General features: G+C 43.6%; 1 protein-coding gene and 1 long non-coding RNA gene across 9 annotated transcripts; one reads left to right on the plus strand and one right to left on the minus strand.

The window, feature by feature from the left end:
• Positions 1 to 27,838, plus strand: phactr4a (phosphatase and actin regulator 4a). Of its 8 annotated transcripts, none has more exons than XM_072370732.1 (16): positions 1 to 357; positions 3,728 to 3,832; positions 5,856 to 5,897; positions 12,077 to 12,247; positions 12,372 to 12,452; positions 12,576 to 14,123; positions 16,053 to 16,418; positions 19,726 to 19,857; positions 20,302 to 20,878; positions 22,318 to 22,550; positions 23,893 to 24,061; positions 24,240 to 24,295; positions 25,335 to 25,396; positions 26,018 to 26,155; positions 26,530 to 26,606; positions 26,746 to 27,838. In XM_072370732.1, exons 3-16 carry the CDS (start codon positions 5,885 to 5,887, stop codon positions 26,759 to 26,761), a joined length of 3,639 nt encoding a protein of 1,212 aa, XP_072226833.1. In that variant the 5' UTR covers positions 1 to 357; positions 3,728 to 3,832; positions 5,856 to 5,884; the 3' UTR covers positions 26,762 to 27,838. The 8 variants fall into 8 exon arrangements, with proteins under 8 accessions (XP_072226833.1, XP_072226834.1, XP_072226832.1 ...); XM_072370733.1 differs by lacking the exon at positions 1 to 357 and adding an exon at positions 1,003 to 1,103; XM_072370731.1 differs by lacking the exon at positions 1 to 357 and adding an exon at positions 1,720 to 2,258.
• Positions 2,356 to 4,019, minus strand: LOC140275296 (uncharacterized). The gene is made up of 2 exons (XR_011908395.1): positions 3,913 to 4,019; positions 2,356 to 2,788 (listed from the first exon to the last, which is right to left on the minus strand). It is a non-coding gene; the product is annotated as an uncharacterized lncRNA (long non-coding RNA).

The raw sequence follows: 27,838 nt of genomic DNA on the forward strand, positions 1-27,838 counted from the left end.
GCGCTTAAGTGCTTAATCTTCCTACCGAGTTAACTAACGACACCTTTTGAAAACAAAGTGTTCAGAAAGAAGTTTGAAATACGATTCTTACATTTTTTTCAGGCACTCCGTGTAACGTTCGGGGAATTTTTGCAGGCTGTAAGTTTTTGACGTTCGCTTCAAAGTTGCTTATGTGACCTGATTCTGACCCAAAGGTAGTCGCTGGAACTAGTTCCGCCTTGCTCTTTGCTCTTCTCCCTGTGATGGACAGCAGCGAGAAGTGTCAAAAGTAATCAGGGCTTCGGTGTATAGAGGGAAAATCGCTTCATTGAGTTTTTGGGTTCCTTTTACATTCAGGAAAACATCGCACTTTTAAAGGTGAGTAGCTATTGTAAGCGGTATTGCAAAGGTATTTTTGAAAATTGGACTGGCAAGTATTAGCTAATTTATGTTAGCACACCAGGCTAATGCTACAGTAGAGGGACAGTAGCCACCTGTTGCTGCCTGACTTAACTTTAGTTAGCATCAGCCAAGGATTATACCTTTACTGTTGTAATACACGTCTGCCTTAAGCTACCAAATAGAGTTTCAGTCGGCTAAACTAGAAGGAAGATATCTACAAGGAGACCGAAAACGGTTTGTTTTTGGACTGTAATACAGTATAGCAACTCTCCCTTAGTACAGGTAATTGTACCTGTTTGACGTTAGCATTAGTGCGAATGTTTTGTTAGCTAGGGTGATGCCACGTTTGTTAAAGTCGCTGCCAAATGAAAATGAAAAAAAAAAAAACGTCGAAATTTATCTTTGGTGTTCTGAATAGTCAGTAGAATTTTCACTGAAACCTTTGCATGGCAGCTGTAGCATTATATTACATTACACTGAATCTGGAGAAGGCCTCAGGTGTGAAGTATTTCTCTGGGAAGGAACCAGGTTGCCTCTGTCAAGCATTCCGCCGCATTCCACTGATAGGCCCGTTGACTTGTCTCAACAAGCACGCAGTGCTTTTGGTTCTGACTGAAAAAAGTCAAACGCCTTGTAGGGACTATACAGAGTCCTGGAAAGAGGGAGGACAAAAGGAGCTGCCGTGTATTGTATTTGTTGTAGATATCCAGCACCGTAATCAGGTCAGTCATGTCATTGCGCTTTGTATGCAGATAAGTTACGGATTCTTGCATTTGACAGGGATTAGATCTCAGTTATCAGCAGGTGGCAGATTCCAGTTCAGTGTTGAAGGTGGGTAACATCGAGGAGAGAGACAGATGTTGGCAGGGCTGGGGCAGGTTTATTTTCGGAGGATTCTGGTGGTGGGAAAGGGACACCTACTTCCAGTAATCCTGTTTACCAGGACAGATTCTCTGGCAGATATCCAACTGTTCCCTCACTTCAATAGAGGAGGTAATGTTTTGGCTCAGATTGACTGGCAGTTAGGAGTATCTTTTAGATACTTTTTGAAACTAAATTTGGAATTATATATATGTTTATATCATTATATATGCGTCCTCTGAGCTATTCTGTGATTTTTTTTTTTATAAATCTTTTAATATAAATTTATAAATGAACAGCAAACATTGACATTTTGGAAAAGAAGCTACTGCAGTTTGTAGAGTTAAAAACAAGTGATGGAAGTTAATCGTGTGTCTGACTGTTATGGAGCGGGACTTATATAATTAGAGTGTGTTATATTTGTGTGCAATCATCAGCTAGCTGTTAACTGTGCTTCAGAGATCTGTCTCATGCAAACTGCTGCTTGGCGCTTCATTTAGTGATGCCTGCTTTGCAGAATGAACACGGCACAATGGATGATTGTGCTCCTCTCAGTTGTGCGATGGCTGTTTGTCCGAGGGGAGTTTTTAATGAGCTAACTGAGATCTCACGGTGAATAAACAGGATTGTGTAAGAGTTTATGAACTACCAGTGTGGCAACCAGAGCACAGTTTAGTTTAAACATTGACTTCTCAGTGGACTCACGTGCGTGAAAAGTTTCGACACAGAGTCTGGGAGATTTGTCAGAGCGAATCTTCCCTCATACAATAATCAAAGGAGCGAGGCTTTATGAGAGGCTCTCTTTATTAAACAGCACTGTAGCTCCAGTAGAGCCACAGAAAGGGGACATCTATGTTGACCCTAAAGCGCCAAACGCAGCAAATAAAAGGGAAAATGCAGCGACACATCATAGAAACCAACAACACTTTACGAAACGGATCAAATCATTTTTATGGAGAAGATGGGATCAACAGTTCCCCCATGTGACTGGACAGACTCCATGTCTGTTGCAACAGGTTGGTGTCATTTCCTCTTTCTGGTGTGTTCACTCTCACTGGCGCCCTAAAATTCTGAACACTTGCAGCTCTTCTCGAGCTGTTTTTGTCACAGTCCGCCGCACACAACGGCACAAGCCGGAACTTGGCCTCCGATTTGGCAGTAAAAACCAATTAGACGGGTTAAATCCCAGATTGGTTGTCCCACATACAGTAGAGTCTCCTTTAAACTTTGTGTGTGTGGTGGGGTGGATTGTCAGTTTTTGTCATTGCACTTTTGACAAAACCCTTTAAGCCAGGCCCAGTTCAAAAGCACAAGATTTAGATTAGTCAGATTTGGACTTTTTGAGCTTGTTGCGTTCAGTGGGTTTTATACTTGTGAGCCACCGTAAATTCAGTTGTAATGACACTATATAACACCTGTAGCTTTGAGTTTGGTACAGTCATGAAACTGATTGGTGTGTCTCACATATATGCCACTGTGTTAACTGTCAGCTGTATAAATCGGTAGACGTCACTCAGGGTTGTGCAGTCAGGGTGGAAGTGCTCATCTGTATGGACAAACACAAAAAGATTCTCATGTCAAGTCAATCCTGCCGATGGATCCTATTACCAAACCTGAAAATCTGGTTGCCATTTTGAGCACAGTTCTTTCAGATGTACTCAGCTGTTTTTCATACAGACGTAGATTGACGACGCCAACATGGAGGCAATGGTTTGAACCCAGCGTAAATCAGAGTCCTGGTTGTCTCCTCCTCAGCCCCCTGATTTCTCTGGTAAACAGCGACCGTTCTGGGTGTCAACTGTTTGTGTTTGAACTTGTTCACGTGGTGTTGACTGGCTCAGCTGCTCTAGTGTTCTTGTACTTGTATGTCATCAAACAAGCTGGTGCACATTAACTCTGGTGAGTGTTTGCTCTGCTGTTAGGCCGCACCATCACTGTGATGACATCTGAGAACACAGTTGGGTTGCAGACGTGCTGAAGTTTACCGAGTCAATTATTTATGAATTGGTCTGTGTATCAGCTTCTCTCTCTACTTGAGCTGATTGGAAATGATGATTAATAAAGTGATTAGGCCTTTTAATAAAAAGCAAATGAATTAAATCATGTGTTTATCATTTATTGGGTAGTTTGTGTGCTGGTTAGTGTTGATTATTATGTTGCACAATAATCAGGGATGAGTGAAGTGGTGAACAGTGCTACTGTTCAGTATAGACTGAGTGTGCACATCATGAGCCAAGACTCGTCAAACCAGTTGAGCTGAATCAAAGCTGACCATGCTGAGGCGTTGGCTGGTCGCTCATAGAATGCTCATATTTGAGTTTCTTGAACACTTTTTGAGGTAATGAGCTAATTATTCAACAAGTACAACAAAGTTATTGGTAGTTGACAGGTCATGTCCAAGAAAATCTTTAATAAACATCTTACTCTGCAGATATTTAGCAAAGGAAGTTGCCTTTGTGTCCTCATGCATCGTGTACTTTTACAGGAGTGTCGTGATCACTTGCTGCCGAGTTGTGACACTGGTTCCAGAAGTCACGGTCAGACTGTCTCCAGGGAGGATTTTATTGACCATCAATGATCCTCAGTAGAAGTAAGTCGACTGCTACTACAATTCACAGAACTGCTATACTTAAACAGTAGAAAAGAAATCTCTCATGAAGCTACACTCACCTGTTTGTTCACCTTTGTTGGGTTTTACCACTTTGCTCTCTGGAGACTTTTGATGTTCCAAAGTGCAGCCTGATACTGCTGTGTGGAGCCACCTCAGCTGTTGACTTAATGTGGTCCCACCTACTGATTTAGACCAATTGCATACAGGGGCATCCTTTGAATAGCTATTTGAACACACAAATTGTTAGTTAGTCAGTGTCAGCTGCGTTTCTGTCCTTTTCATCCTGATATTTCTGTGGTCACACACGCTGCTCACTCTTAAAGCTGCAGGACATGATGTTGATGAGGAGCATCTCCACGACCTTCTACACATTTTGTTGGCAACCTTTTCAAGGGCATCATCAGAAATGGAAATTCTGTTAAGTTGAGGTTTGGTCCCATTAAACAGTCTTTTTTGGGCCTTTTTAAACTTCTATGGCCTTGTTTGGGACATCAAAAATAAACCCATATTAAATCATGATTCTTCCTCTGTCTTCAATATAGATCAGCTTCCACAGAGAGAAATACAGAGATCATATCGTAATATTCATCCAGGCCTTGAAGATGAACCGAATCAAGAGTCCTTAAACACCAGTTTAATTCTCTCTCAGCTCAAAGCTTTCGATGGTTCTGCCTGCAAACTTTAGGCTCAGATTTTTAATGAGGAGAACATCTCTTACTTACCTTCATGTTCATGTCATGAATTACTCCCAAGTCTGCCTCCTATTGTTTTCCACCTGTGAATATATAATTTTCCACACAGAACGTTAAGTCGTCTGTGGTTTTGTTGGATTATTTAAAATTCAGAAGTATTAACAAAAACACACCTGAAGTCTCCTTTAAAGTAAACGGATCACAACTGTGCTCGGAGAAGAGTTCAGTGCCTCTTGCTGCTGTGCTGTTTATCAGTTGGGATTAGATGATTTGACATTTTCTGAATAACACTGAAACTTCCTCATCGTGTTTTTATTTTCCTAAGGAATTCCAAATGAGTGTCTGTTTCCCTTTCAGCCCAGAACTGGTTGTCACTTTGAGGTTGAAGCCACTGGGCTAACTTAGCAGAGCTCCTGTTTTAGCTTTAATCTGCTTCCCATCTCTGAAAATCATTTATCGATTTTCTTTCTCTAAATGGGCAAGTGAAGGAAAAATAATTTCTTGATATTTTCTTAGATGGCGTTTATGCATATATCTAATTTTGATAAAGAGAAATCTACACAAACAAGACAAAAATATTACGCTTGTTCCTTATTCATTTAGAAAAATTGCTTCCAGTATCTGCTGTCACTGTGCACAAAAACCAAACTATACTCTCCACTGTACTGTAACTATACTGTGTTTATAGTTTGGAATTCAAATCCAAATCTAATGTGTTGTATGTTGCCACAGAGATTCTATAAAACTCCATATAATGCTCACCCTGGTGTCAGCAGTGCCTTTCAGGAAGGTTTGGGTATGTTTTCTGCTGTGTATGTAAGCCATGATGGGCCAGACGTAGCAAAATGGGGCCCCAAGCATGATACTACCGCTGGCGTGTTTCACAGTGATGGGATATATGATGCAATGCGCGGTTTCTGTGTAACCCCGTGCTGCTCCCTTGCCTGCAGTATTTTACTGTGACATGTCCTTGTCCACGTGACCCTTTCCACCCTGAAAGTCAGGCATTTCTGCTGTTTGTACACAGTCTAACTTCAAAATGAGTTCCTCAGAAATCTCCTTTGTTCATCCCATGATAAACCAGCTCAAACATGTTTGTGAAGCTCAGACTTTAGCCCACTTGTACTTACGATGGCATTCAGGTGCGAGCACACCCTGAGGCATCACATACCTTTGCCACTTAAAGAAATGGCCTGTTGGCTCTTTTTCCAAATTATAGGAATCATTGTAAAGCTTGTATATTGTCTTCTGATGTTCTGTTTAGCCACCTTTCAGATTTTTGTGAACTGATCCTGTTCAATTTCTTTCAGCTGCTGACCGCTGAGTTTTGGACACTGGAATGGAAAATCCTGGTAAGACACACTGAGATGTGTGGTTCTGTCTTTTATATTTGCTCTGTACTTCTGTGATGCTGCTGTTTGAAAATATCCCTTTTGTTAAGTTCGTACAAAACGTTTTGGGAAGCCTGTAAAATCTGAAGCTGAATTATACCCTCTGATTTCAAGGGTTTTGAATCCTGCATGTTACATGCGGGGGAGTCTCCTTGTATCGGCTGTAGTGTTATGAAAATTAAGTGTTGACATAGTTTTAGATTGTGAAGGTGTCCTTTAAGGGCTTGGCCGTGTGACGCATTGAGCTGTTTATCGCTGAAACTACCTGATAAGCCCTCCCCCTGAGGACACTCCTGAGTGTTAGCGGAGCTGCTGGGTTCTCTTACCACCACACATGGCCTTGAATTCATTTCACCGCTGACCTCGATCATTTGACAAGCGCTGGGTATCACTGTACACACACGTGGCGCCAACGCTCTTCATTTCTAAGCTTCGTTACAGTTCAGCTGAAGCATCTGTGGTGGAACACGTGAGATGGCTGTGCAGTCTGAGTATATTTGTGAGTAAACCGGTTTTCTCATAGATGTTATATATTATACGTTGTTGACTTTGACTATGTCTGTTTGAGGCTGAATTGATGGTATCGGGCTGAACTGGCAGGATCAACATGGCTCCATGAGCACTTTACAGATAACTGGCCCATGATGAGAACAGATTAAGAGGCTTGATGTGCTCATCCCTGCCTGGCCTTGTGGCCAAGCAGTAAAAATAAACTGGACTTCCTCCTCAGCTCTGTTCTAAAAGTGATGCCTTTCTGACATAAAGACGCAGCTGTTCAGCAACAGAAGTGCTTCACGTGTGCTGCCATTTTCATCCAAAGGATCGTTACATCTGCTGTTGTCATGATGATATCTTTTAATGACAGCTCGACGTCTTTGTTCAGTGGTGCGTTCATGGTCTCCTGAGGAAATGTTTGTCTTTAAAAAGAAGGAGAAGATGTCGGTAACATGGAGCAGATGGAGACTGTTATCTTTGCCTATGCTTTCATGGATTGTTGTTCAAACTACCGTCCTTGTTCCAGAAGCTGACTTGTGGTCATACATTCCACACATTCCTGTGTTAGCGCTGTGCTGCCTTGTTGTAACTATAATTGAACTGCAGAGGGAGCAACAGGGTTGCAGCATGGCTTAAAGTCAGGTTGGGAAAAAGATGCTCATGTTTATTATATTACTCTCTTGTCTGTTGAGCTTGTTACATTTAAATTCTGTTTGGTTAGCAGCTTAAAAGAAGCTCTTTCCTTTGTGAAAATGTGTAATCTAATCAAACTGCTCTGACAGAACTGTTGGGAGCAGGCTGTCCCCTTTCTGCCCTGTTAGTGTGATTAAGGCCATTTACAGTGAACTGTTAGTGCTGCTTTCTCAGAGTTACAAGAAGCCTTTCAGCAGGAGTTGTTAAATTTATCACAATTTCTGTTTTTTCTTTATTCAAACCCTTGAAGTTTCCGTTTTAATGAAACTATTTTGTACTTAAATGTTGTGGAGATATGTAGGATTTTACCAAGGAAAAACTGAGTTGTGAATGTATGACTAAGTCATCCTTATGTGGATCATTTAATTGCTTAAAAGGACAATCCCCACAGAGTGTCACTATACACCTGCGCTGTGTCACTTCCTGTTTTCTGGAGCTGAGCTCCACCTTGGCCTGGCTCACCCTGCACTTATCAAGTTACCTCACCTTACTGAGCCCGCCCCTCTGTCAGTGTGTAAAATGGTGCTTACAGAGGGAGGAGGGTGTGTGTGCAAATTCCTCAAGGCCTGGTGCCTGGACCGACCAAGTGTCAAACCGAGCCTGCGATGAACTTTGCCCCTGAATTCTGCTCTCAGGAATGAATGGCATCTTAGACTGCTGGATTACCTTATTGGCCTACCTTATTCATGAAGTCAGATCTCCAAGAAGGGAGGGACCCAAGTAAGTGCCGGGAGAGGGAGCAGGTTTGTGTTTTAAAGCGAGAAGACGGAGGAGGGAGGAAGGGGGAGGGCAAGACTGTGGAGCCAAGAGAAACTAATCGCCTTGAGAGCAGTCAAAGCGATCGGTAGTTACAGTAGCTGTGTCTGTGTGGGGAAGAGCGAGGTGGCTTAAGGTTTTCCTCTCCTGCCGCGGGCCTCCGGAGAGGCAGCGCCTGGCAGGTCATCAGGGACAGGAGCCGTAGCATGGGACACAGTGCTAGCAGCGGGACTGTGGCCCAGCAACCGGCCCAACACAACACGGGTGAGTCCGAGGCCACAGACTGTGTTACTGTTGACTGTCATCAACAGAATTTTCACTTGATTTCCGTTGTGGAAGCGACCTGTCAGGTGTGCTTACATTACGAAGGGCAGAAAGCCATCAGGAACGCAGCTCATAGACGAGCAGGTGTTGCAAAAGTGGAAAGAAACTGCAGGTAGAGACAGGTGGAGAAGAATGCATGCAGATGGAATGTGGTGATTGTGAAATGTAAAAGCCACACAAACCTCTCTCTGTGTGCACACAGCACTCATATCCCAGTGGAAGCATATGTGAAACTAAGATTAAAGGGGACAATGCAGCAATTGACACCAATTGTCTTCATGTTTTTATTCAAACAACTTTGTTCGAACCTTTAGAACTGGTTTAAAGCTTCTGACAAAGGTATATGACAGTTTTTTCACGTGTATAAAAGTTCTAACATCTTGCAGCCACCACAGCCCAGCTTTCTAGTAATGCTGCTTATCTTCTGTCCTCTGTTTGTAGTAGAACATGTACACTTCCTGACTCTCATGTCGGTGTCATGGCCCACTGTGGTGAATCATTATTTGTTCTCCACGTTTCTTGACAAACATCCTCCTTGTTACACATTTGCTCAACATGCAGGGTATATTTTTGCCTCTGGAGTGTCGCTCTGCATAGTTGGTGTCAACTTGTCTCGTGATTGGCATGAGTCATGTGGAGAGTTTGACCAGAGGACTGCAGAATGTTGCAATAGTGCCAGCTGGCTAATGCAGCCTTCGTGCTTTTATTAGATCTCTGCGCGTTTGCAGAAACACGCGTTAATAGTAAGGTTTGAGGTTTCTGTTTAGAGTCTGCCTACAAACACAAACCAGCAATTATTCAGCGCTTTTTCTTTTTGTTGCTCACCACATCACTCTTTGTCCTTGTTGTAGCTAAACCACACCAATGTCCTCCCAGTCCTGCCACTCCACCCATACCTGTTTAACACTGAAAAGTTTCAGAAATAGCTGTGAGAGCCAATGATCTGAGTTTGCTGTCCTCAGCTTCATACATGCAGCCGGCAATCTGCTGTCTCTCAGAAAGAATAATGTAAACATTCACAGAGAAGGATGTTGTCATCTTTTCAGTTTCAATTTAGCTGAATTTGATTTTTTTGGACTGGTATCCTCACTGATTGATCTCAGTGGTGTTTTTTTTTTCATTATTCTCTGACAAACTGCTGAAGTTAAAATTCATACAATTAAATTTCCTGTCAGATAATTGATCAATTTCCCCACTTGTTATCTGTAATCTGAACAGAGAACAGCCTCCTCTCATTAAAGGATCCATGTATGTCGAACAGAGAGCACAATGTAAATGTAAATGGATGGTAGCAGATGTTAGAAAACCCTGCGTATTGCAGCACCTCACAGCCTCGTCTGACCTGCCTTTTAGAAGTGTTTCTGTCTGCTTGTAGCAGAGATAAGTGGAACTAAGTGTTGAAACAAAGTGCCTCTCAAAAATGGGGTCAGGGGTGAAAGTGCAAATCCATCTGTGCTGGACTTTGTTTGATGACTCAGGGTAGGACAGCATCTATCTGTCAGCAGGACAGTAGAGCAGGTTTACACTGACTGTTAATATTCAAATCCATCCATTTTCTGATTAAATGCTAATAAATTGATTAAAACATATGGTTAGATTTATAAATCTCACTTTGCATGACTCAGCAACTCCTGCTTTCTGCCAGGAGATAAACAGCCAACAATCTTTCAGGAGCAGATTGTAGACACATTTTCTTTGATTGATGGCACCTGGGCTGTAGTATCAGAGAGAATTGAAAACTCTAGCAGTCAGGAAAAATAAACTACAAATATGTAGAATATTGAAGTATAACATCCTTTAAGTCCATTTTAAGTTGTGGGACTCATAGTTTCACACTGCAGGACAGTTTGTTTGTTTTTTTTCTCACTTTTTTAAATCATCAAAACGAAAATGTTTTTCATCATCATGTTTCGTTGTCACGGCTACGTGTACAGACTGGTAATGTTATTGTTTGATTGCGGCCGCACCTTCTCAGTAACTTTACAGTTGTTTGTATTTGCAGATGTGTCGAAACGATCAGGATCACATCTGCTCACAAGTCCAAAAAAGTTGTCAAATTTCACCTGAAGAAATCATATTTAAAGTGATTATTTAGACAAATGTAGCAGAGAAATACACGCTCACTTTGGTGTCACCAATTAAATTTGAGAAAGTTTTGGGTTGGTCTGTTTAATACTGAGCTGTGTTGCTTCTCCTGTTAACAACTCTAAGGGTTTTGGAACCAAGCAGCGCAACCGCTGCAGTTTATTTAAAGGTTATAAGCTGCAACCTCAGTTCAAGGCCTCATTTGTTGTGTGTTATTTCTGTACATTAGAGCCGACACAGTGATTTCTACTTCATAGTTGTGGTTCAGTACTTGCTGTGATGCAGGGCTGGGCATGCTGTCACTGCTGTCTTACAACTCATCAAAGAATATTTAGTGTTTTCACACCCAATTATTGCCTCGTGTTTTCAGTACCATCAGAACAACTGTAGAGTATTGACTCACAGTTTCTGATCCTCTTGTGTATTGTTTATTTTGTCAGACTACATTTTTTTATTTGGTTCCCATTACTCATTACTGGTTTAAACTAAGAACGCTGAAAGTTGCATTCCAAATGTTGAAATTGGGACATAAAATGCTGTAGCTGTTAGAGTGGCAGTGGGACTAGTTTTGTTAAGAGATGGAATCTTCTTTTAAATGCTTACCATAATTTTTTTCATTAATCTTTCAACCTATATTCGATCTTTCAACCAATATTCGGTCCTGCTCAGTTGTAGCGAAAGTCCTAATCATGATTATTTTGGTCAAAATTAGGCTCACAATTGTTTAACTAAATTGTTCATTGATGTTTAAAACAACCTTAATTTACACAGTCGTTAGTCAGGGGTTGTAGACAGAACTCCAAAGTGTGAAGCCTGTCCTGCCAAACAGACTGGGGGGCCCAGCGATACTCGTGGACCTATTAAGACCTGCACTGAAACTATGGGGAGTAACCCTCCATAATTGGGGAATCAAAGATTTGCTTAAGTAAAAGTTTCCAGAAGCTGTTCCGACTTTTATTTCCTCGAAACAGCTCGTTGGAAAACTCCATCTGTTGACTCAAGCAGAGCTCAGACATCCACACAGAGTCAATTTGGACTAATGAAATAATGAATAGGGTGCACTGTATTTATCACTGAAGACAAAACAGGAGTGTTGTTGTGAGATGGAATGCAGCACGCTTGTAGTTTCATGCAGATTGTCTTGTTTTCATGATCATTGAGCTGTAAACAGATGTAAAATTCAATCTATTGCTGAGCCCTGTGCAGAAATGAAGCGGCAGCTTTGCCATCCTAGCCTCTGCTTTCCCTGATAAATGCAGGATCTCACTTGTGTTAACACAAGTTTTTATATAGGCACAATGGAACATCAAAGAATAACGATTCCCAGCCGCTGATATAAACCAATCACTGGACTTGACCTAAAGTAACGAATACTTCCTGTTGTTTTGAGATGGGAGAGCCTTTCCACATAATCACATGGCACTCTTTTACTGTGTCTCCATTTGAAAAACAAAGAAGAAAGAGAGAAAAAAATCTCACACTTTGGAAGACTTGTTGAGGATGGATGTAAACAGTGCAATGCCTTGACATATGCTGCATAAATAGACAAAATTATGTCTTCTGTAAATTGACAATGTGGACTCGTCATTGCAGCCTTACGATGTAGTAGGGACTTGTTTGGCAAATTTAAAGGAAAAGTATGTGAGAATAAAGGTGTGAGAATGTCAGTAAATGCTAAAGTGCTCTGTTATTGAAATGTTCAGAGTTCTGCTCCAATTAAAGACCACATCGTTGACTTCTGTCTGTATTAGTGCTTTTTTGTAATTGCCGGTGTTCTGTTTATGCAGATGATGAGGTTGACCTGCAGCAGAGCACAACTGGTAATGAAGAAGGAAACTCCAGTGGAGGAACACCTCCAACTAAACGCAAAGGCAAGTTTGCTAAAATGGGAAGGATCTTCAAGCCCTGGAAATGGAGGAAGAAGAAGCCAAGTGATAAGTTCACTGAAACATCTATAGGTATGCTTTTCTTCTTCTGTTTTTTTTTTTTTTGTTCATTTTATCGTAATTTTTTTTTATTATCTCCCTTGGTTGTGCCTAATGTGATGCTTGACATATTTGTGTGGACTTTCTTTTTTTCCAGTTTTGGAAAGAAAAATTTCTGTTCGAAAAAGTCGCCAAGAGCTGATTGCTAGAGGTGTTTTAAAGGAAATTCCTGAAAACGGTAGGTAGAGTTGTAAGCTCTTGTTTCTCAGTAATAATCCATGGGAAGTCTGAAAGTGAACTGGCTCTTTTAAATGACCTTTTAATGACGCATATTTCACTGCTTGTGTCTGCACTTTGATAGAGACCAATGATGTGAACCACTCCAAAGCTCTGCCAGTGAAAAATGGGCACCCTGTGCCCATGGATGTGGATAGAGTGTCAGAAGCTGGAGTGCGAGTGTCCCGAGGGGACTCTGACATCAAGGGGAATCCCATCAGGTTCCCTCAGGGAGATGAACGTCGAAGCAGAGTGCCGTCTGATGCTTCCCGAAGTAACAGAGCACCTCTTGATGTGGACTCTCATGCAAGGCTCCCTGTGGATGTAGATAGACGAAGCCGTCTTCCCTCAGATATTGATAAGAGAGGATCTTTACCTCGAGGACCTCCACAAGATGATAGATACCGCAGAGAAGAGAGGAGAGACGGTAAAGATGACCGAGAGGACAGAGGAAGGAAGGACAGGGAAGACACGGAAAGAAGGGACAAGCGAGAGGAAAGGGAAAGGGATGGAGGAGTTGACCGGAGAGAAGATAGAGACTTCAGAGAAAGACGAGAATGGAGAGATGACAGGGATAGAAGAGATGAAAGAACAGACAGAGACATTCGAGAGCGGAGGGATCGTGACGAGAGGGAGCGGAGGGATCGTGACGAGAGGGAGCGGAGGGATCGTGACGAGAGGGAGCGGAGGGATCGTGACGAGAGGGAGCGGAAGGATCCGGATCGGAAGGATCGAGACGAGAGGGAACGGAAGGATCCGGATCGGGACGAGAGGGAACGGAGGGAACGGGATCGGGACGAGAGGGAACGGAGGGAACGGGATCGAGATCGAGACGAAAGGGAACCGAGGGATAGGGACGAGAGAGAACGGCGGGATAGGGACCGGGTCGAGCAAGAACGGAGGGATAGGGACCGGGTCGAGCAGGAACGGAGGGATAGGGACCGGGTCGAGCAGGAACGGAGGGATAGGGACCGGGTCGAGCAGGAACGGAGGGATAGGGACCGGGTCGAGCAGGAACGGAGGGATAGGGACCGGGTCGAGCAGGAACGGAGGGATAGGGACCGGGTCGAGCAGGAACGGAGGGATAGGGACCGGGTCGAGCAGGAACGGAGGGATAGGGACCAGGTCGAGCAGGAACGGAGAGATAGAGATGAGAGAGAACGCAGAGATCGGGATGAGCGGGAACGGAAGGATAGAGATGAGAGAGAAAGGAGGGAAGACCGGGGGGAGCGTGATGATAGAGATCGGTGGCTTGAGCGTGAAAGGAGAGAGAACAAAGATGACAGAGAGAATAAAGACGTTCAAATGGAGAGAGATGATAGAGAGAGGAAAGGTGACAAGGACAGACTGGAGGACAGAGAGAAGACAGAGGACAGGGATAAATGGGATGACTGGGCCAAGAGAAATGAAAAAGATCATAGAGATGAACGTGAGAGAAAAGAAAGACCAGGACCTCAGCGGCCTGTGGGCGAGTCGAGGCCTGTTGTTAGACCCGTCTCTGAGATGGACCTGAGGCCTCCTCTACAGAAGAGCTCCTCAGAAGAAGCAAAGAAAGGTCACCTGGTCTCAGAGGATGACCGAAGAACTACGCTGCCCAGATACAACCCACCTGCTGAGTTCAGAGAGCGCTCAGGTAAGACCTGTCACTGTGCTGAATTATTCAAGTTCACATCGATGGTACCATTTATCAGAAAGTGAGCTGCGGAGTTCTCGAAGGATGTGAAGAAAAACACTTAAAAGGTGAACATTTCATCTGCTGCCTATGCATGTCGTGCACATTGTCTCTGGTATTGTAAGGTAACACCAGACTTACTTTACTTATCTTAGAAACATTTCTGTGCTGCACAAGTCCCCAGCACAAAAATGTTTACCGGGTTTTCAACCTCAGCAAATGTGCTCAAATTCCACATCATGGCTGCCACCCCTTTTTTAAAAATCTTCTTTACTCTTGAGGACCTGAGGTGGGACCACCTGCTTTCTGACTTAACTGTTGGACTCTGTTTTGTCTTTGGACCGTCACTGTCCTGACAGATTAAAGTGTAAAGAGGGGACGTCCCACACAGAGTTTCTCTGTATCTTTTAAGATGATACTTACAAGAGAACACATTTAAAGGTTATTAAAGTTTTATATTCAAAACTACAAACTTGACTGTTGTCCAATATTTGTATTTTTGCCCATACGGTCTTTCTTTTAATCTTAAAAAACAGCCTGTTTCAGTTGTATTCTTCTCAAAGCAAATCCAGCTTTTTAGTAAGTTAAACAATTCAAGCCTGACAAATTCGGTTTAAGTTGCATTGAAATGAAGGTCTTTTTTTCCAGGAGCTGGAAACATTTGGACCCATTTCCAGCCTCCCTATTGTCTATGTTGTAAGCATACAGTAACGGCTAACTCACCCCTCTAGTTTAAAGATGGTGCTGCAAACTTACAGTGAGTCAGATCTGATTTTTATGTGCGTCACATGTGTAGCTATGACTCCCTTAAATGGACTCTGCAGGGAGTCCTCTTTACGTGACAGCATTTCAAATCTCTGAGTACAGCTCCGAACACTGATAAGAGAATACAAAGTGTTTGTCAAAAGCTACTTTGTTCACCAGACTTCAATCAAACACCTGGGGCCTGCTGTTATGGGGTTCAACAAAACTAGACTTTGAAGACAAGTTTTTACTTCTTTTTTTTTTTGTTGCTCAAAGGGAAAAAAATAAAAATATTGTGTGGACACATGCCCCATGTTCTTTTTCACTGTGTTGTTCCCCGTTGTCAGCAGATGTAATAATTGCTCTAGATCTGCCAAGTCACAGATGACTCCTTTTTTGTTAAGCAGTTAATGTTTTGCCTAACCAGAGTCTCAGGGTGGTGCGCTAAAGGCATTTTGGGTAAATGATGACTGTTGGGGGGCTGCATGGTGGTGTGGTGGTGTGGTTAGCACCGTCACCTCACAGCAAGAGGGTTCCAGGTTCGATCCCTGCCTGGGGCCTTTCTGTGTGGAGTTTGCATGTTCTCCCCGTGTATGCGTGGGTTCTCTCCGGGTTCTCCAGCTTCCTCCCACCATCCAAAAACATGCATGTCAGGTTAATTGGTGACTCCAAATTGTCCGTAGGAGTGAGTGTGAGCGTGCATGGTTGTTTGTCTCGTTTGTCTCTATGTGGCCCTGTGATGGACTGGCGACCTGTCGCAAAGACAAACCTGTCAGATGGATGACTGTTGGTTCTAGAGATGAAGAGTAAACTTTGGATTTTGATACGTTGTTTCAGTTAACATGAAAAGATGAGAGAAAACAAATCAATAGGACCCTTCTGTGGCATCTCTTCATGTCTGCTGTCTGAGCTTCACATCGTCTTGATTCATGTTGTTCATGCTTCTGTAAAGACTAAAAGCCTCTGAAAGTTCTGCATATGTTAAAAGTTTGGCTCCTCACCTCAGCTTTTGGTTTCCTTGTCCCGTGTGTGTGTGCGCGCTGACCCTTGTCTGTTTCCTGTTTACATAGTTTTCATAGATCCGCATTAGAAGTGGCTCCTTTAATGACTGTGTGTCTGTGTTTGTGTGTGTGCCCGCCTCTGTAGAGTCTGCTGGTGTCCGCTTCGCTCCCGACCCTCACCCTGCACAAGACTCCCAACTGGATCCTCCCCCACCCAAGCAGGCTTTGCTGCCCCCAAAATTCCTCACTGGTCCTCCCTCTGAGTCTAGCAGAAGTCCGCCCCCCTCCTCTTCATCCTCCTCATCTTCCTCCTCCTCATCCTCTGTTGAAGTACCTGTGGCCAAGCCGCCGAGGACGGTCTCCCTAATAGCAGACGACCTGCCTCGGCAACCTCACGCTGCCGCTTCATCAGCTGACAGTGACACACCCCCACCTGTCCCTCCTCATGCCAAGCAGCCTCCCGTCCCTCCACCCAAACCCACCAACCGCAACAGCAATCCCGCACTGCTCGGTGAGTTTCTTGGTGTCACATAAAACGAGCCTCTCTGTGTCTTTTTTTTTCTTTCCCCGTGGTTTCATGCTGCATTCTCAGACTGACTGTTTATCTTAAAAAGAAGTCCCATCACATACAATATCTCAGTTTAATTATATGAAGTGTTTGTTTATTGGCCTGTTGTAGGTGTCAGAACTTGGTCGACTTGAAGTGACGTTGCAACGTGGAAATGTTGCAACAAAATGGCTAAACCTTTTTGAAACTTGCTTGTTACAGAGAGCGAGCTGCAGCCTAGAGAAACGTACCAACTTGATACTGTGGAAAAAGTCTTGAACCGCTCCGCTTTCATTTACAGTTGCAAGGAAAACAGATTTTTGGAATGATTTTTTTATTAATGACACGCCACACACCATGCTGAGACATGCCAAGTTTGAGCTCTTTTGTGTCATCTTGTTGGTGTTAAGATAAGATTCTACCTCTGACGGTGGTGTTTTTGGCATTTTTTTCTGTGTTCAAGTTTTCTGTGATATGTGGACACAATACTGGTTCATCTCTGGAGTCGGGTGCCTTTTGTATGCTTGAATGATTCATCGGTCAGTGATGAGTGGCAAAAAAAAACCAACTAATTTCTCTGAAAATGGTCAGACAAAGACTGGATTGAAAATGAGTATTTATTTATTTATTTATTTATTTTTTTGCAAATGTGTAAAGAAAAACTCTGAAAAACCTTCAAAAAGTCTGCAGAACAGCTGCTTCAGAACACTTAAGATTACAAGAAAGGGCTGGCTGCTTGGAAGGGAAATATAAGGAAATGGCGGCTTTAAGATGTGTATAAAGAAGATTTAATTCGTATAAATCTACTCCACAAATCACGGAATGTTTTTGTGTGAAATCAAGACAAACATCTGATGAGTCTGACTTCCCATGTTATGATTATGAGAAATGATTTCCTAAAAGTTTTTCAACAACAATAGGAAGAAAGCTGCTAGAGGCGTGGGGCGGATTTTGAACCGGTTGTTTTTATTGTGAATCATCAGCTTGTTTCAGCTTGCTTTCTGTAAATAGCCATTACTATTTAAAACTGCGGTGAACATGGCAGTGTAGTTTCATGTCTCTGTCACACGAAACCCCCAGTTGTATGTCCCAGTCGCCATCAGACCAGGGCTGTGAGGTCTTAGGAACTCGAGTCATTGTTTCTCTTGTCTTGTTGTTAAGCTGTGTCCAGTTTGCTTCCATATTTTGTTGTTTTTCAGCCTTTTCCTTTAGTTTTCCCTGCTGTAAATCAAACTCTTTGATTAATTATGCGGGTAAAAACGTACTCGTCATCAAAGATACACAAAGGTCCATCCTCTATGACACAATTGAGATTTGGGAGGGCGATTGGCTTCTTGTCATCCTGAACAGGATGTGGGTTTGTAGCTCAGCACTAACCTCTGTTCTGCAGAGACTTACAAAGAACACAGTGTTCGGCTTTGTGTTGTCTGGGACCATGTTGGTGACAGTCGGCTGTCACGCTTCCTTTGAGTCCCAGCAGATGTAGTTTTACACAGTTATTTAGTATACAGGCTTGCTGTATCCATTAGGCTTCTCCACTTAAGTGTCATTAAATTATTAAACAAAAAATGATCAAAGGCACCAAAATGTGAGGGAAAGCCTGAGCACTAATTACTTTTTACTGGAGTTGAAACTGTACACGTTGAGCAGCAGATCCAACATCAAAGTATTGGAAAAAAGTCTGAATTCGGTAACGATTCCACCCTCGCTTTAGCAGTGATGGACTCACATGAGATTGTGTTATCTGCAGAGTGGAGCAACATTCAGGGGAAGCTTTGCTGCTGCTTCAGCTGAGCCAGACTGTCTCTGAATGACTCGCGTGAGTCATTCAGCACAATCTCTGTGGAGCTGAAGTTTGATGAAAAGCACACTTTCCTGTTTGAAGTCATTCTGCTTTAGATTTACCACAGAATTCAGCAGATCTGCAGCTGGTATTAGGTGATGATATGTAAAGTTATTGTGGTGCCGAACAAACACTCGGACATTTTTTCTTTGGAACCAGGTCTGTCCAGGTCCGCAGGCACCCAAACGACCCAAATCATGATGCTGCCTCCACCACGCCTCACCTTTTAACTGATGGTTTCATGTTGGATTTCCTACAGCCATTGGGCCAGTTAGCTTCTGTTGATATCGTTGGTTAAGGGCTTCACATACTGGTCATGGCAGCACAACACGTGTGTTTGTAATTGTGACTGAGATCCGATCACGTTCACACATAAATGCGGATCATTTCAAAGTGTTCTCAGGCTTCTGTCATGTGGATCAATCCTTTCACACTGACCGTTTCAGTTCAGGTGGAGTCAAAGCTGCTGTTAGAGAACGTCCACACAATGCTTTTTCAGGCTATTAGAGTACTGACTATAAGCTGGAGTTTCACGTAGCTGTGTGGGAATTTCTCAGCATGTTGATGTTGTGTTCAGCCAGCAGTCTGCGAGCAGCAGGCGTGCGTCAGCTTGTGTGTGCTTTTTATGCAACACCATCTGAATTTTATCTGGAGGGCAGATAGAAACTGATTAGCTTTGGATTTTTAATATCCTTTGTCCCAGCATGCCACAGCTGCTCTTGTTTACAGCCCATCCCTGTACTGTCAGTTAGAAAAACGCACAGCCTCTATGGCATTATACATTCCACTGCCATTTGTTAGGCGAGGCTTCTGCACACAAGTTGCAATTTCACAGTTAGAAATAGCTTACCAGCATGTTGTCTGAGATTGCACCGGTCGTGTTATTGAATATTCTCCATGGCTGTCTTCAGCTCTCCTTTCCTTCACTGTGCTGGTTCATTAGTTTGTGTTTCACATCATCTACTCGTTGAGGTTGTGGATATGTCATATGTCATATAATCTGCGTGCTTCTCATTAATCAACAAAGAAACAGCGAGCCAACATCTGTTCATACGTTGATTCTCAAACATATTAGAAACAACTGCACCTCGGTCACATTTTCCTGGCAATATATAAAGAAATGAGAGGTGGCTCAAGACTTCTGACCCTGGCAGTCTGATCAGTTTAGGACAAAAGTAAAAAAAAAGTACTATCATGAGTGAGCAGGAATGTCAGAAAACAGCGATAAAGAATTACCATGCTGCACAAATGTTTCTTATCTTCTGCTCACTTACGTTTCTACTGATTGTGTTTATGGTGTAATGATGGATGTATACTCTTCTTCTGGACAGTGTAAAGCCAAGACAAACATTATCTGAACCTTTCATATTTATCTCCCAGCTTGGAATGTAAACCCAGCGCCCTGACATATCCACTCATTTTTGCCAGCTTCCTCCTTGAACAGAGGCTCTAGAATCAGGCAGCCTTGTTTTTGGACCAGCTGGAGACGGCAGAGTGAGCTCGACCTCTACCTTTCTCTGCCCGTGTACCTGCGCCACGGGGCTTGTCAGACCTGCTCAGGTACCCAGCGAGCAGCCAGACCTCGGTCCTCCTGAAAACCGCCTGGTGGTATCGATCTGCTCCCTTCACAGCATGTGGAGAACTTCATCTCCTTTTAACACCAAACATGCATCGCACATAGTTGCAGCCATCAACATGTTTTTAGTTTAAACTAATGTGATCTAAATGCTGCTTAGAAAGCATGGCATGGAAACGCTGAAGTGCAGTGAATGTGTTCATTAAAGGTCTGATGCAGTGTGTACACGTGTATTACCCACCTCTGACTCAGCTCGACAGTAACAGGTTCATCATTTCTCGCTGACCAAAACTGACGTGTTCGTGGTTTTGCTTGTTTTTTGTTAATAAAACTAACCTCACTCCAGTGTAATCTGTCTGTGGGCTGCTACTAGGTTATAGATTATATAAATGACAACTATTAAAACACTGACTGTCTTTGTTTGGCAGCAGAGCTTTCGCAGCCTGGCAGCAGTGTGATTGTAGTCCCAGCACCTGCTAAGCGCTCCCCGCCGACCCCACCGAAGAGGATGACGCCCGTCACCAAGCGCCATTCTGTGGATCCTTCTCCACCCAGTCAGGTCCCAGAGGGTCCCTCCACTGAGCCTGCCTCTGCCCCTGTTCTGGTGCCCCCTGCTGTCCTTAAAGGAGAAACCGGTGAAGACAGAACAAATACAGCACTTCCCCGGACGTCCACAGAGCCTCTGCCTTTGCCGCCCTCCCACATACCTCCATCACCTCCTCGGGTTAAGTTGCTCTATCCGCCCAACGCCACCTCCTCTGGTCCTGTGCCAACTGTGCAAGCCGATCCTCCCAGCCCAACAACTGAGCCTCCCAGCCAGCATCCCACCATCCCTCTCCACATCCTCATCCAGAGAGCTTTGGCAAGCCCCGGCCCAGTCCAGGCCAACCCAGACAGCTCCCAGAGGGCCCACTCACTGCTGTTTGAGTCTCCCCCAGATTTCCTCACAGAGGCGGGGGGCAACCACCGCCGCTCCCTCCCTGTCACCATCGAACCTCTCAGACTGTAAGTGAGCTTTATACTCCATGTTACATAAGGTGAAACAGGATCAGTCAGCCTGGTTAGTCAGTTAGTTAATTGATAAGTTTATTGTGTTCTTCTAGCCTGATAAACTCTAAGGTTGAGCTGATAGCTTTTTAATTTCTGTCTTTGTCTTTTAAAACAAATTTTAAATCCCTGCTTATCAGAATAATCTGGAACTTTGTCTTTTTCCTCTTACAGCAGGCATCAAATGCACACTTTATAATGCTACTGTAAAGTTCTACAGTAGTTCAACTACAGACCGTAAAGCTTTAAAAGTTCTCTTATGTATTATAAACAGTTTATTGAAATGAAATATGATGGACACTGCAAATAATGACTTCCTCATTTATTAGTTGCTCTATATTCTTCTTGCAAAATAAACTTGGTTGGACATTTATTTTAAAGTCATCTAAGATCCAACCGAACACATGCCAAGTGGAAAGGAGATGAATCTGTATATACTTCTCATTTATTTTTGATTACACCAGTGAAACTATGTGTTGAGAGGACAATGTAAAGTGATATATTACTCAACAACTGAAAACTTTGCTCCATATTTAAAGGCATCCATATTTAACACAGCAGTAAACTAATACATCAGAAGTATAACCCGTAGTCTTAGTTTTAAAAGACTCGAATAAAAAGAGGGATACAGTGAGACTTTTTAAAGCTTGACTGTTTTCTGGATATCAGGATCTTTGAGCTATTTTATGAGCTAGGAGTTTGATTTTGCTCTATTTTTTGGCTCAGTTTCTTTCGGAGTTAGCTTCTGCTGTTTCAGTGTGACACCTAGTGGTTTTCTAAGGTCACATTTCTAAAAAAAAAAAAAAAAAAAAAAAACTTCCATCAGAGGAAACCTGTCTTTGTGGCACTATGGATTGATGTGTGTTAATGAGCTGGTGTAGATGGGACGTATATGAACAAACAAAAAGACTAAAGGAAAAAAGGAAAAGTTTGAATAAGGAGCTCCTGTCTTTGTGTGCGAACACATCTGAAATATCAGAGTGGCACATTAGGGTCGTCTCTTATCAAATCAACACACGCAGGTGTTATTTACTGAGAGCTGATCACATACACACGACTGTTTTAATTAGTTTGAACTGAATCTGTAGGGCACTTGATTTGCAAAGCTATCATTTGAAATTAAATGATCATACTGGATGTGAATGTTTATAACTGAGAAATTCAGTATATAAGAACTTAGTTGACCTGAAGGGAGTCTGTTGCTCCGAAGCTAATGGCACGAGTTCCAAATAAGGATTGCAGTTTGCAGTAATCTCTTTAATGAATAACTGAGCTTTATTTCTGTAAGCTGCATACCAGGTGGCTGCTTACGAGCAGCCTTCAAGTGTTGCAGCTACTCTCAAAACAGAAAAGAAGGGACAGCTGACACTTGACTCACAGCTGTCGTGTCCTCACAGGCCAGAGGACGACGACTTCGACATGGAGGAGGAGCTGCGGAAGCTCCATCCTCCGAGGCCGCCCCGCCAGCCCCAGCTGGAGCCCCGCAGCAGGAGGGGTCTGGTGGAAGACCCCCGAGTCAGCGTCATCCCTGAGGGAGGAGGCCCCGGGGACAGCGAGGAGGATACCGACTCTGACGGCCCCATCCTGTACAGAGATGATGACGAGGATGATGATGAGGAAGGGCCTCCAAGTAAGTTCCATTAATGCTGCTAACAGCCGTTTAAAAGCAGCTCTCTGCAGCTTTCTGCATCCTGCTTCACCAACGAGGAAATGTTTGTAGAACCTCTTTTAGATGCAATCTACAGGGAGAAAGTTACGGAACCTTTTACGGAATCTGCGGAAACGGGCCTCTGCTAAAGCCAGTTACCAGGTTGTGTCCCAGTCTGATCTGGAACCCAATCCAAGCCCTTTTAATTCATTTTTTTTACATGATAGCTTTCAGTGTCACTCAGAGAGTTTACATAAACGGATAAATCGAGTTTAACCCTAACCCTCTCTGGGTCGGGAATGAGATCCTTCCCCAAGTGGAGGAGTTCAAGTATCTCGGGGTCTTGTTCACGAGTGAGGGACGAATGGAGCGGGAGATTGATGGGCGGATCGGTGCGGCGTCTGCAGTGTTGCGGGCTCTACACCGACCCGTCGTTGTGAAGAAGGAGCTGAGCCAGAAGGCGAAGCTCTCTACTTACTGGTCAATCTACGTTCCCATCCTCACCTATGGTCACGAGTTGTGGGTAGTGACCGAAAGAACAAGATCGCGAATACAAGCGGCCGAAATGGGTTTCCTCCGCAGGGTGTCTGGGCTCTCCCTTAGAGATAGGGTGAGAAGCTCAGTCATCCGGGAGGGGCTCGGAGTAGAACCGCTGCTCCTCCACATTGATAGGAGTCAGATGAGGTGGCTCGGGCATCTGGTTAGGATGCCCCCTGGGCGCCTCCCTGGGGAGGTGTTCCGGGCACGTCCCACTGGGAGGAGACCCCGGGGGAGACCCAGGACACGTTGGAGAGACTATGTCTCTCGGCTGGCCTGGGAACGCCTCGGGGTCCCCCCGGAAGAGCTGGAGGAAGTGGCCGGGGACAGAGACGTCTGGGTTTCTCTGCTCAAGCTGCTGCCCCCGCGACCCGACCCCCGGATAAGCGGCAGATGATGGATGGATGGATGGATGTTTAGTTAAGTTACTGTCGCAGTATACGAACCCCAGAGGTCAATCAGTTGATGTCCGACTGCATTTTGTTAGTACTGGGCTTTATCTCGATATATTAAAAACGGTGTAAATCACTGAACATGCTTCCAATGAAGGACTAACGTGTTTGGTTTTTGTAACTGTTCTGTAGGAAGATGCAAGTATCAGAATGAGACTGTAACTGTATCTGTAGATGTTCATTCCCAAATTACTTTAGTTGGTTTCGGGGCAAAAAAAATCTTGACTGGGACGTCTCTGGCCAACACACCTCTGATTCTGAATCTTAAAAAAGCAATGCACTCCACTGCATATTCGTGAAAGTCTGTATAAACCAGTTGGTCTTCTGTGCAACAGGTGGGCTGGCGAGCCGTGTGAAGAGGAAGGACACGCTGGCCCTGAAGCTGGAGAAACAGGAGAGGCAGGAGAGGGAGCGGGACGCTCAGGAGAACCAGGACGGCATGAGCTGGCAGAGCAGGGAACAGTGGGTGGCTGTGAGGAACAAGATCAGCACCACGCTCACAAGGTAAAGAACATGTTAGCAAAGCTTTAGAGAGCTGAAGCATCATTTCTGTTGCAGTTTCACTGATTACATCCATTTATTGTGAAGTTCATCCTGTTCCACAGAGCCTTCATCCACCACTCGTATGATGAGTTTGCCCCTTGCCTTTGGGCTGATTGATAAATAAAATGTATGTTTTCAGGCGGTTGAGTCAGAGACCGACAGCAGAAGAGCTGGAGCAGAGAAACATTCTTCAAGGTGAGATTCTTCATCCTTCATTTCTGCTTATTTGTTTGCATTGAAAGTTCAAGAAGCAAACTACACGTATCTGCTCTCTGCTATGCATCTTCCTTGTTCCTTTTTAACCTTTTGATTTATTGACTGTCTCTAGATTTATTGCAGTTGGTCCAAAATGACACTGAGGTCACTTCATTAAGATATGTGTGACCTGAGTGGCTACATTTAAATGACTGGTCCAAAAGCACCCTCATCCTACACTATATTGCCAAAAGTATTCACTCACCCATTCAAATAATTGAATTCAGGTGTTCCAATCACTTTCATGGCCACAGGTGTATAAATTCCCAAACCTAGACATGCACATCTGTGGAAGAATGAGTCGCTCTCAGGAGCTCAGTGAATTCCAGCGTGGTGCCGTGAGAGGATGCCACCTGTGCAACAAGTCCAGTCGTGAAATTTCCTCACCACTAAATATTCCAATATTCCAAGTGATTGGGAACGACAGCAACTCAACCACAAAGTGGAAGGCTACGTAAAATGACCGAGCGGGGTCAGCGGATGCTGAGGAGCATAGAGTGCAGAGGTCGCCAACTTTCTGCAGAGTCTACCGTGACAGACCTCCAAACGTCATGTGGCCTTCAGATTAGCTCAAGAACAGTGCGTAGAGAGCTGGAATGGGTTTCCATGGCCGAGCAGATGCATCCAAGCTTGGAACTGAAATATTTCTTGTCGTTCCATCTGAATGAGTGTTTTCTACTGGGGAAAAAAAAATCCCAAACTTCTTAATTTCTCCAATAGCGTTTGATATGTCACCTGCCCCTTGTTTGTGGGGTGAAGTGACTCTGTAGTGATCAGTGCACCCATAGACAGGATTCTGCTGTGTCTCACTTGTCCTCAAATGGCTCAGCCGTGCTGAGAACAAAGCAGCGCCCTGTGCAGCTCCGGGCTGTGATTAAAGAATCCTTTTACGGCAGCGCGCCGACCGCAGCTCAGGTGAAATCTACCTGACTGGAGGTACTGTTCCACCTCTCTCATGGAATGTGTTCTCCTCTCACAGCCAAGAACGAAGCTGATCGACGGATGGAGAGAAGTGAAATCAAGCGAAGGCTCACCAGAAAGGTCAGGATACAACAAATTTACTGAAAAACACTTAACGGCAGGCATGGACTGCTATGAGACTCTGACAGTGTCGCAGCATTGTAATAAACAGGTCTAAGATGTGTTCCTTTGAAAAGTCTCAATGGAAAAACATGAACACATTTTTAGCCAACATGCAGAATATTTAACATTAATAAACCCGTATTTATAGCGACACTGAATTACTTAGGGTCACTGAACATCGTTTAAATCTAACTGATTTTATTAAAAGCACTAATAATGATTATCAGATATTATCATTGATTCAGTTTATTTTCATTTACACTTTCTAGATAAAATCTTGAATTAGACAAAGAGTGGTGCAGAGCTCCAGTAGATGTGAAATCATGAGCATTGCTTCCTCTGTGTCCTTTTTCTTTTATCTGGTGGAAAAGTTTTCCTCCTTCAGTCCTCATACGGACTCATACCGTCCCTGCACTTCATAAAGTCATAAAGAGCAGCTCATACAACAGGACTTTATGACCGTAACTTTTTGTTTTGTATAACCATGGTACCAGAAACCGGCCCAGGCCCATTTGAATGTTGTTCTTGTTATTACTATGAAGTTTAAAGTGACCCCTCCCCTCTTCATGCTGCCATCAGCTGTCACAGAGACCCACAGTGGCTGAACTGCAGGCCAGAAAGATCCTGCGTTTCCACGAGTACGTGGAGTGCACCCACGCTGAAGACTACGACCGCCGCGCAGACAAGCCATGGACCAAGTTAACTCCTGCTGACAAGGTGACGCCCCACACTCACACTGGACATAACTGGGAGAACTTCAGCCTTCATATTTCAGCTGCAGCGTCTTCTTTTCATCACCTCTGAGAGGATTTAGTTTGCCTGCAGATTCATCTGTATTTCATTCCAGAAAGGAAATACAGATGCTCCTTCAGGGCTGGGCTGAGTTTTAACAAGCGAAGCTCTGGAAATATGTAGGTCAGCAATCGTACACGTTAGAGTGAAGGATGTGGCACAAACACTTACAGTTCTAACTGAACTCAGTTTTCAAAATCAGTGATCTAAATCCAATTAATACACCATTTCTTCATATATTCTGTTGGTTACATAGAAATCATCTCTGCTGCTTTTTCTTTCATGTCTCTTCCTCTCAGGCTGCCATCCGCAAGGAACTCAATGAATTCAAGAGTTCAGAAATGGAAGTTCATGAAGAAAGCAGGATCTATACTCGGTCAGATTTGTGCACAGTTCTCATAAATGATGCATCACAGCTCTACTGGACTTTTAAGCATTTGACTCATTAATACTTTATTGAAGCTGTTTTTGCTGTGATGCAGTTTTTAGAATTACCTCTCTGCTCTCTCCTCCAGATTTCATCGGCCTTAGCTGCCCACACCAACCAGTAAAGCACTTAAACTGGAAGGAATTAGCAGGCACAGCCCAACCCTCCCCATTCCGAACTAATATGTGGCCTCCTTTTGTCCAACCGTCTGCTAACCGACAGCACCTGAAGACAGCACGGGTCACTGGAGCTACACACCGGTTCAAACACAGCCGGTTCTCAGAGAGGTGTTAGACTGTGGTACAGACAGGAGGAGTTTGTCGGTGGAGGAGCCCGGTGCCAATTCTACAAGAGAGAGCCCCACCCAAACCCCACTCCTGTGCTGGGGTGGGAGCTCAGCGAGACTCAGACTGGATCTGAAGGAGGATTATCACACTGTCTCCTTCAGGGGAAAAGACTCTCTCTTGCCTTTAACTGCCTTCATGTATATATGTCCCTTCTTTTCAAATCACAAAGACTAAGCACAGAAAAATCTTTATGTTAACAATGCTGATGGTACCACTAAACTAGTCCTGATAAGTGTGTGCCTTACACATGAACTTACCCGCCTGATTTAAGGCTCAGACAAAATGTGAAAGACTAGTTAAAAGCTCAGTTGAGGCTTCATTTGACTCAGCAGCTGAACTCTGAGTATCGAAGCTCTAATTCCAAAAACCTGTCTTCTAAATTGTGCATTTTACCGTCTTTTGTTGATTCATTTGATTATTCTCACGGTACCCATATCACTAGATTATTTTCTGAGAAGGCACCTTATGTTGCTTAATTGGGTGTGTACAAATCTCTCATTTATGATCCTCTAATTCTATGTTTATAATTGAATTAATCAAAGCAGGAAAATGTACATATTTTTATTTTCCTGACTGTTTTATGGTACTTTATATATGCAGGTCCATTGCTGACTGCAGTTGTATAGATCAATAATGTAGATTTGATTGACTTTATAATGTAAACTACTGACATGAAATGCTGACATGTTTTAATTGTAAAGTATTTCTCAAATGTTATTTCCCGTTATTAATGGTACTTTTTTTTGATACAGAGACCTTTAAACTGTTTTTTGTGAACACACTGAATAACTGAACAGTCTACTTAGAAATTAAAACACTGATTTTTCAAATCCA

Source organism: Leuresthes tenuis, unplaced genomic scaffold (genome assembly GCF_036924035.1).
Source record: "Leuresthes tenuis unplaced genomic scaffold, fLeuTen1.0.hap1 SCAF_18, whole genome shotgun sequence".
Classification (NCBI taxonomy): Eukaryota; Metazoa; Chordata; class Actinopteri; order Atheriniformes; family Atherinopsidae; genus Leuresthes; species Leuresthes tenuis.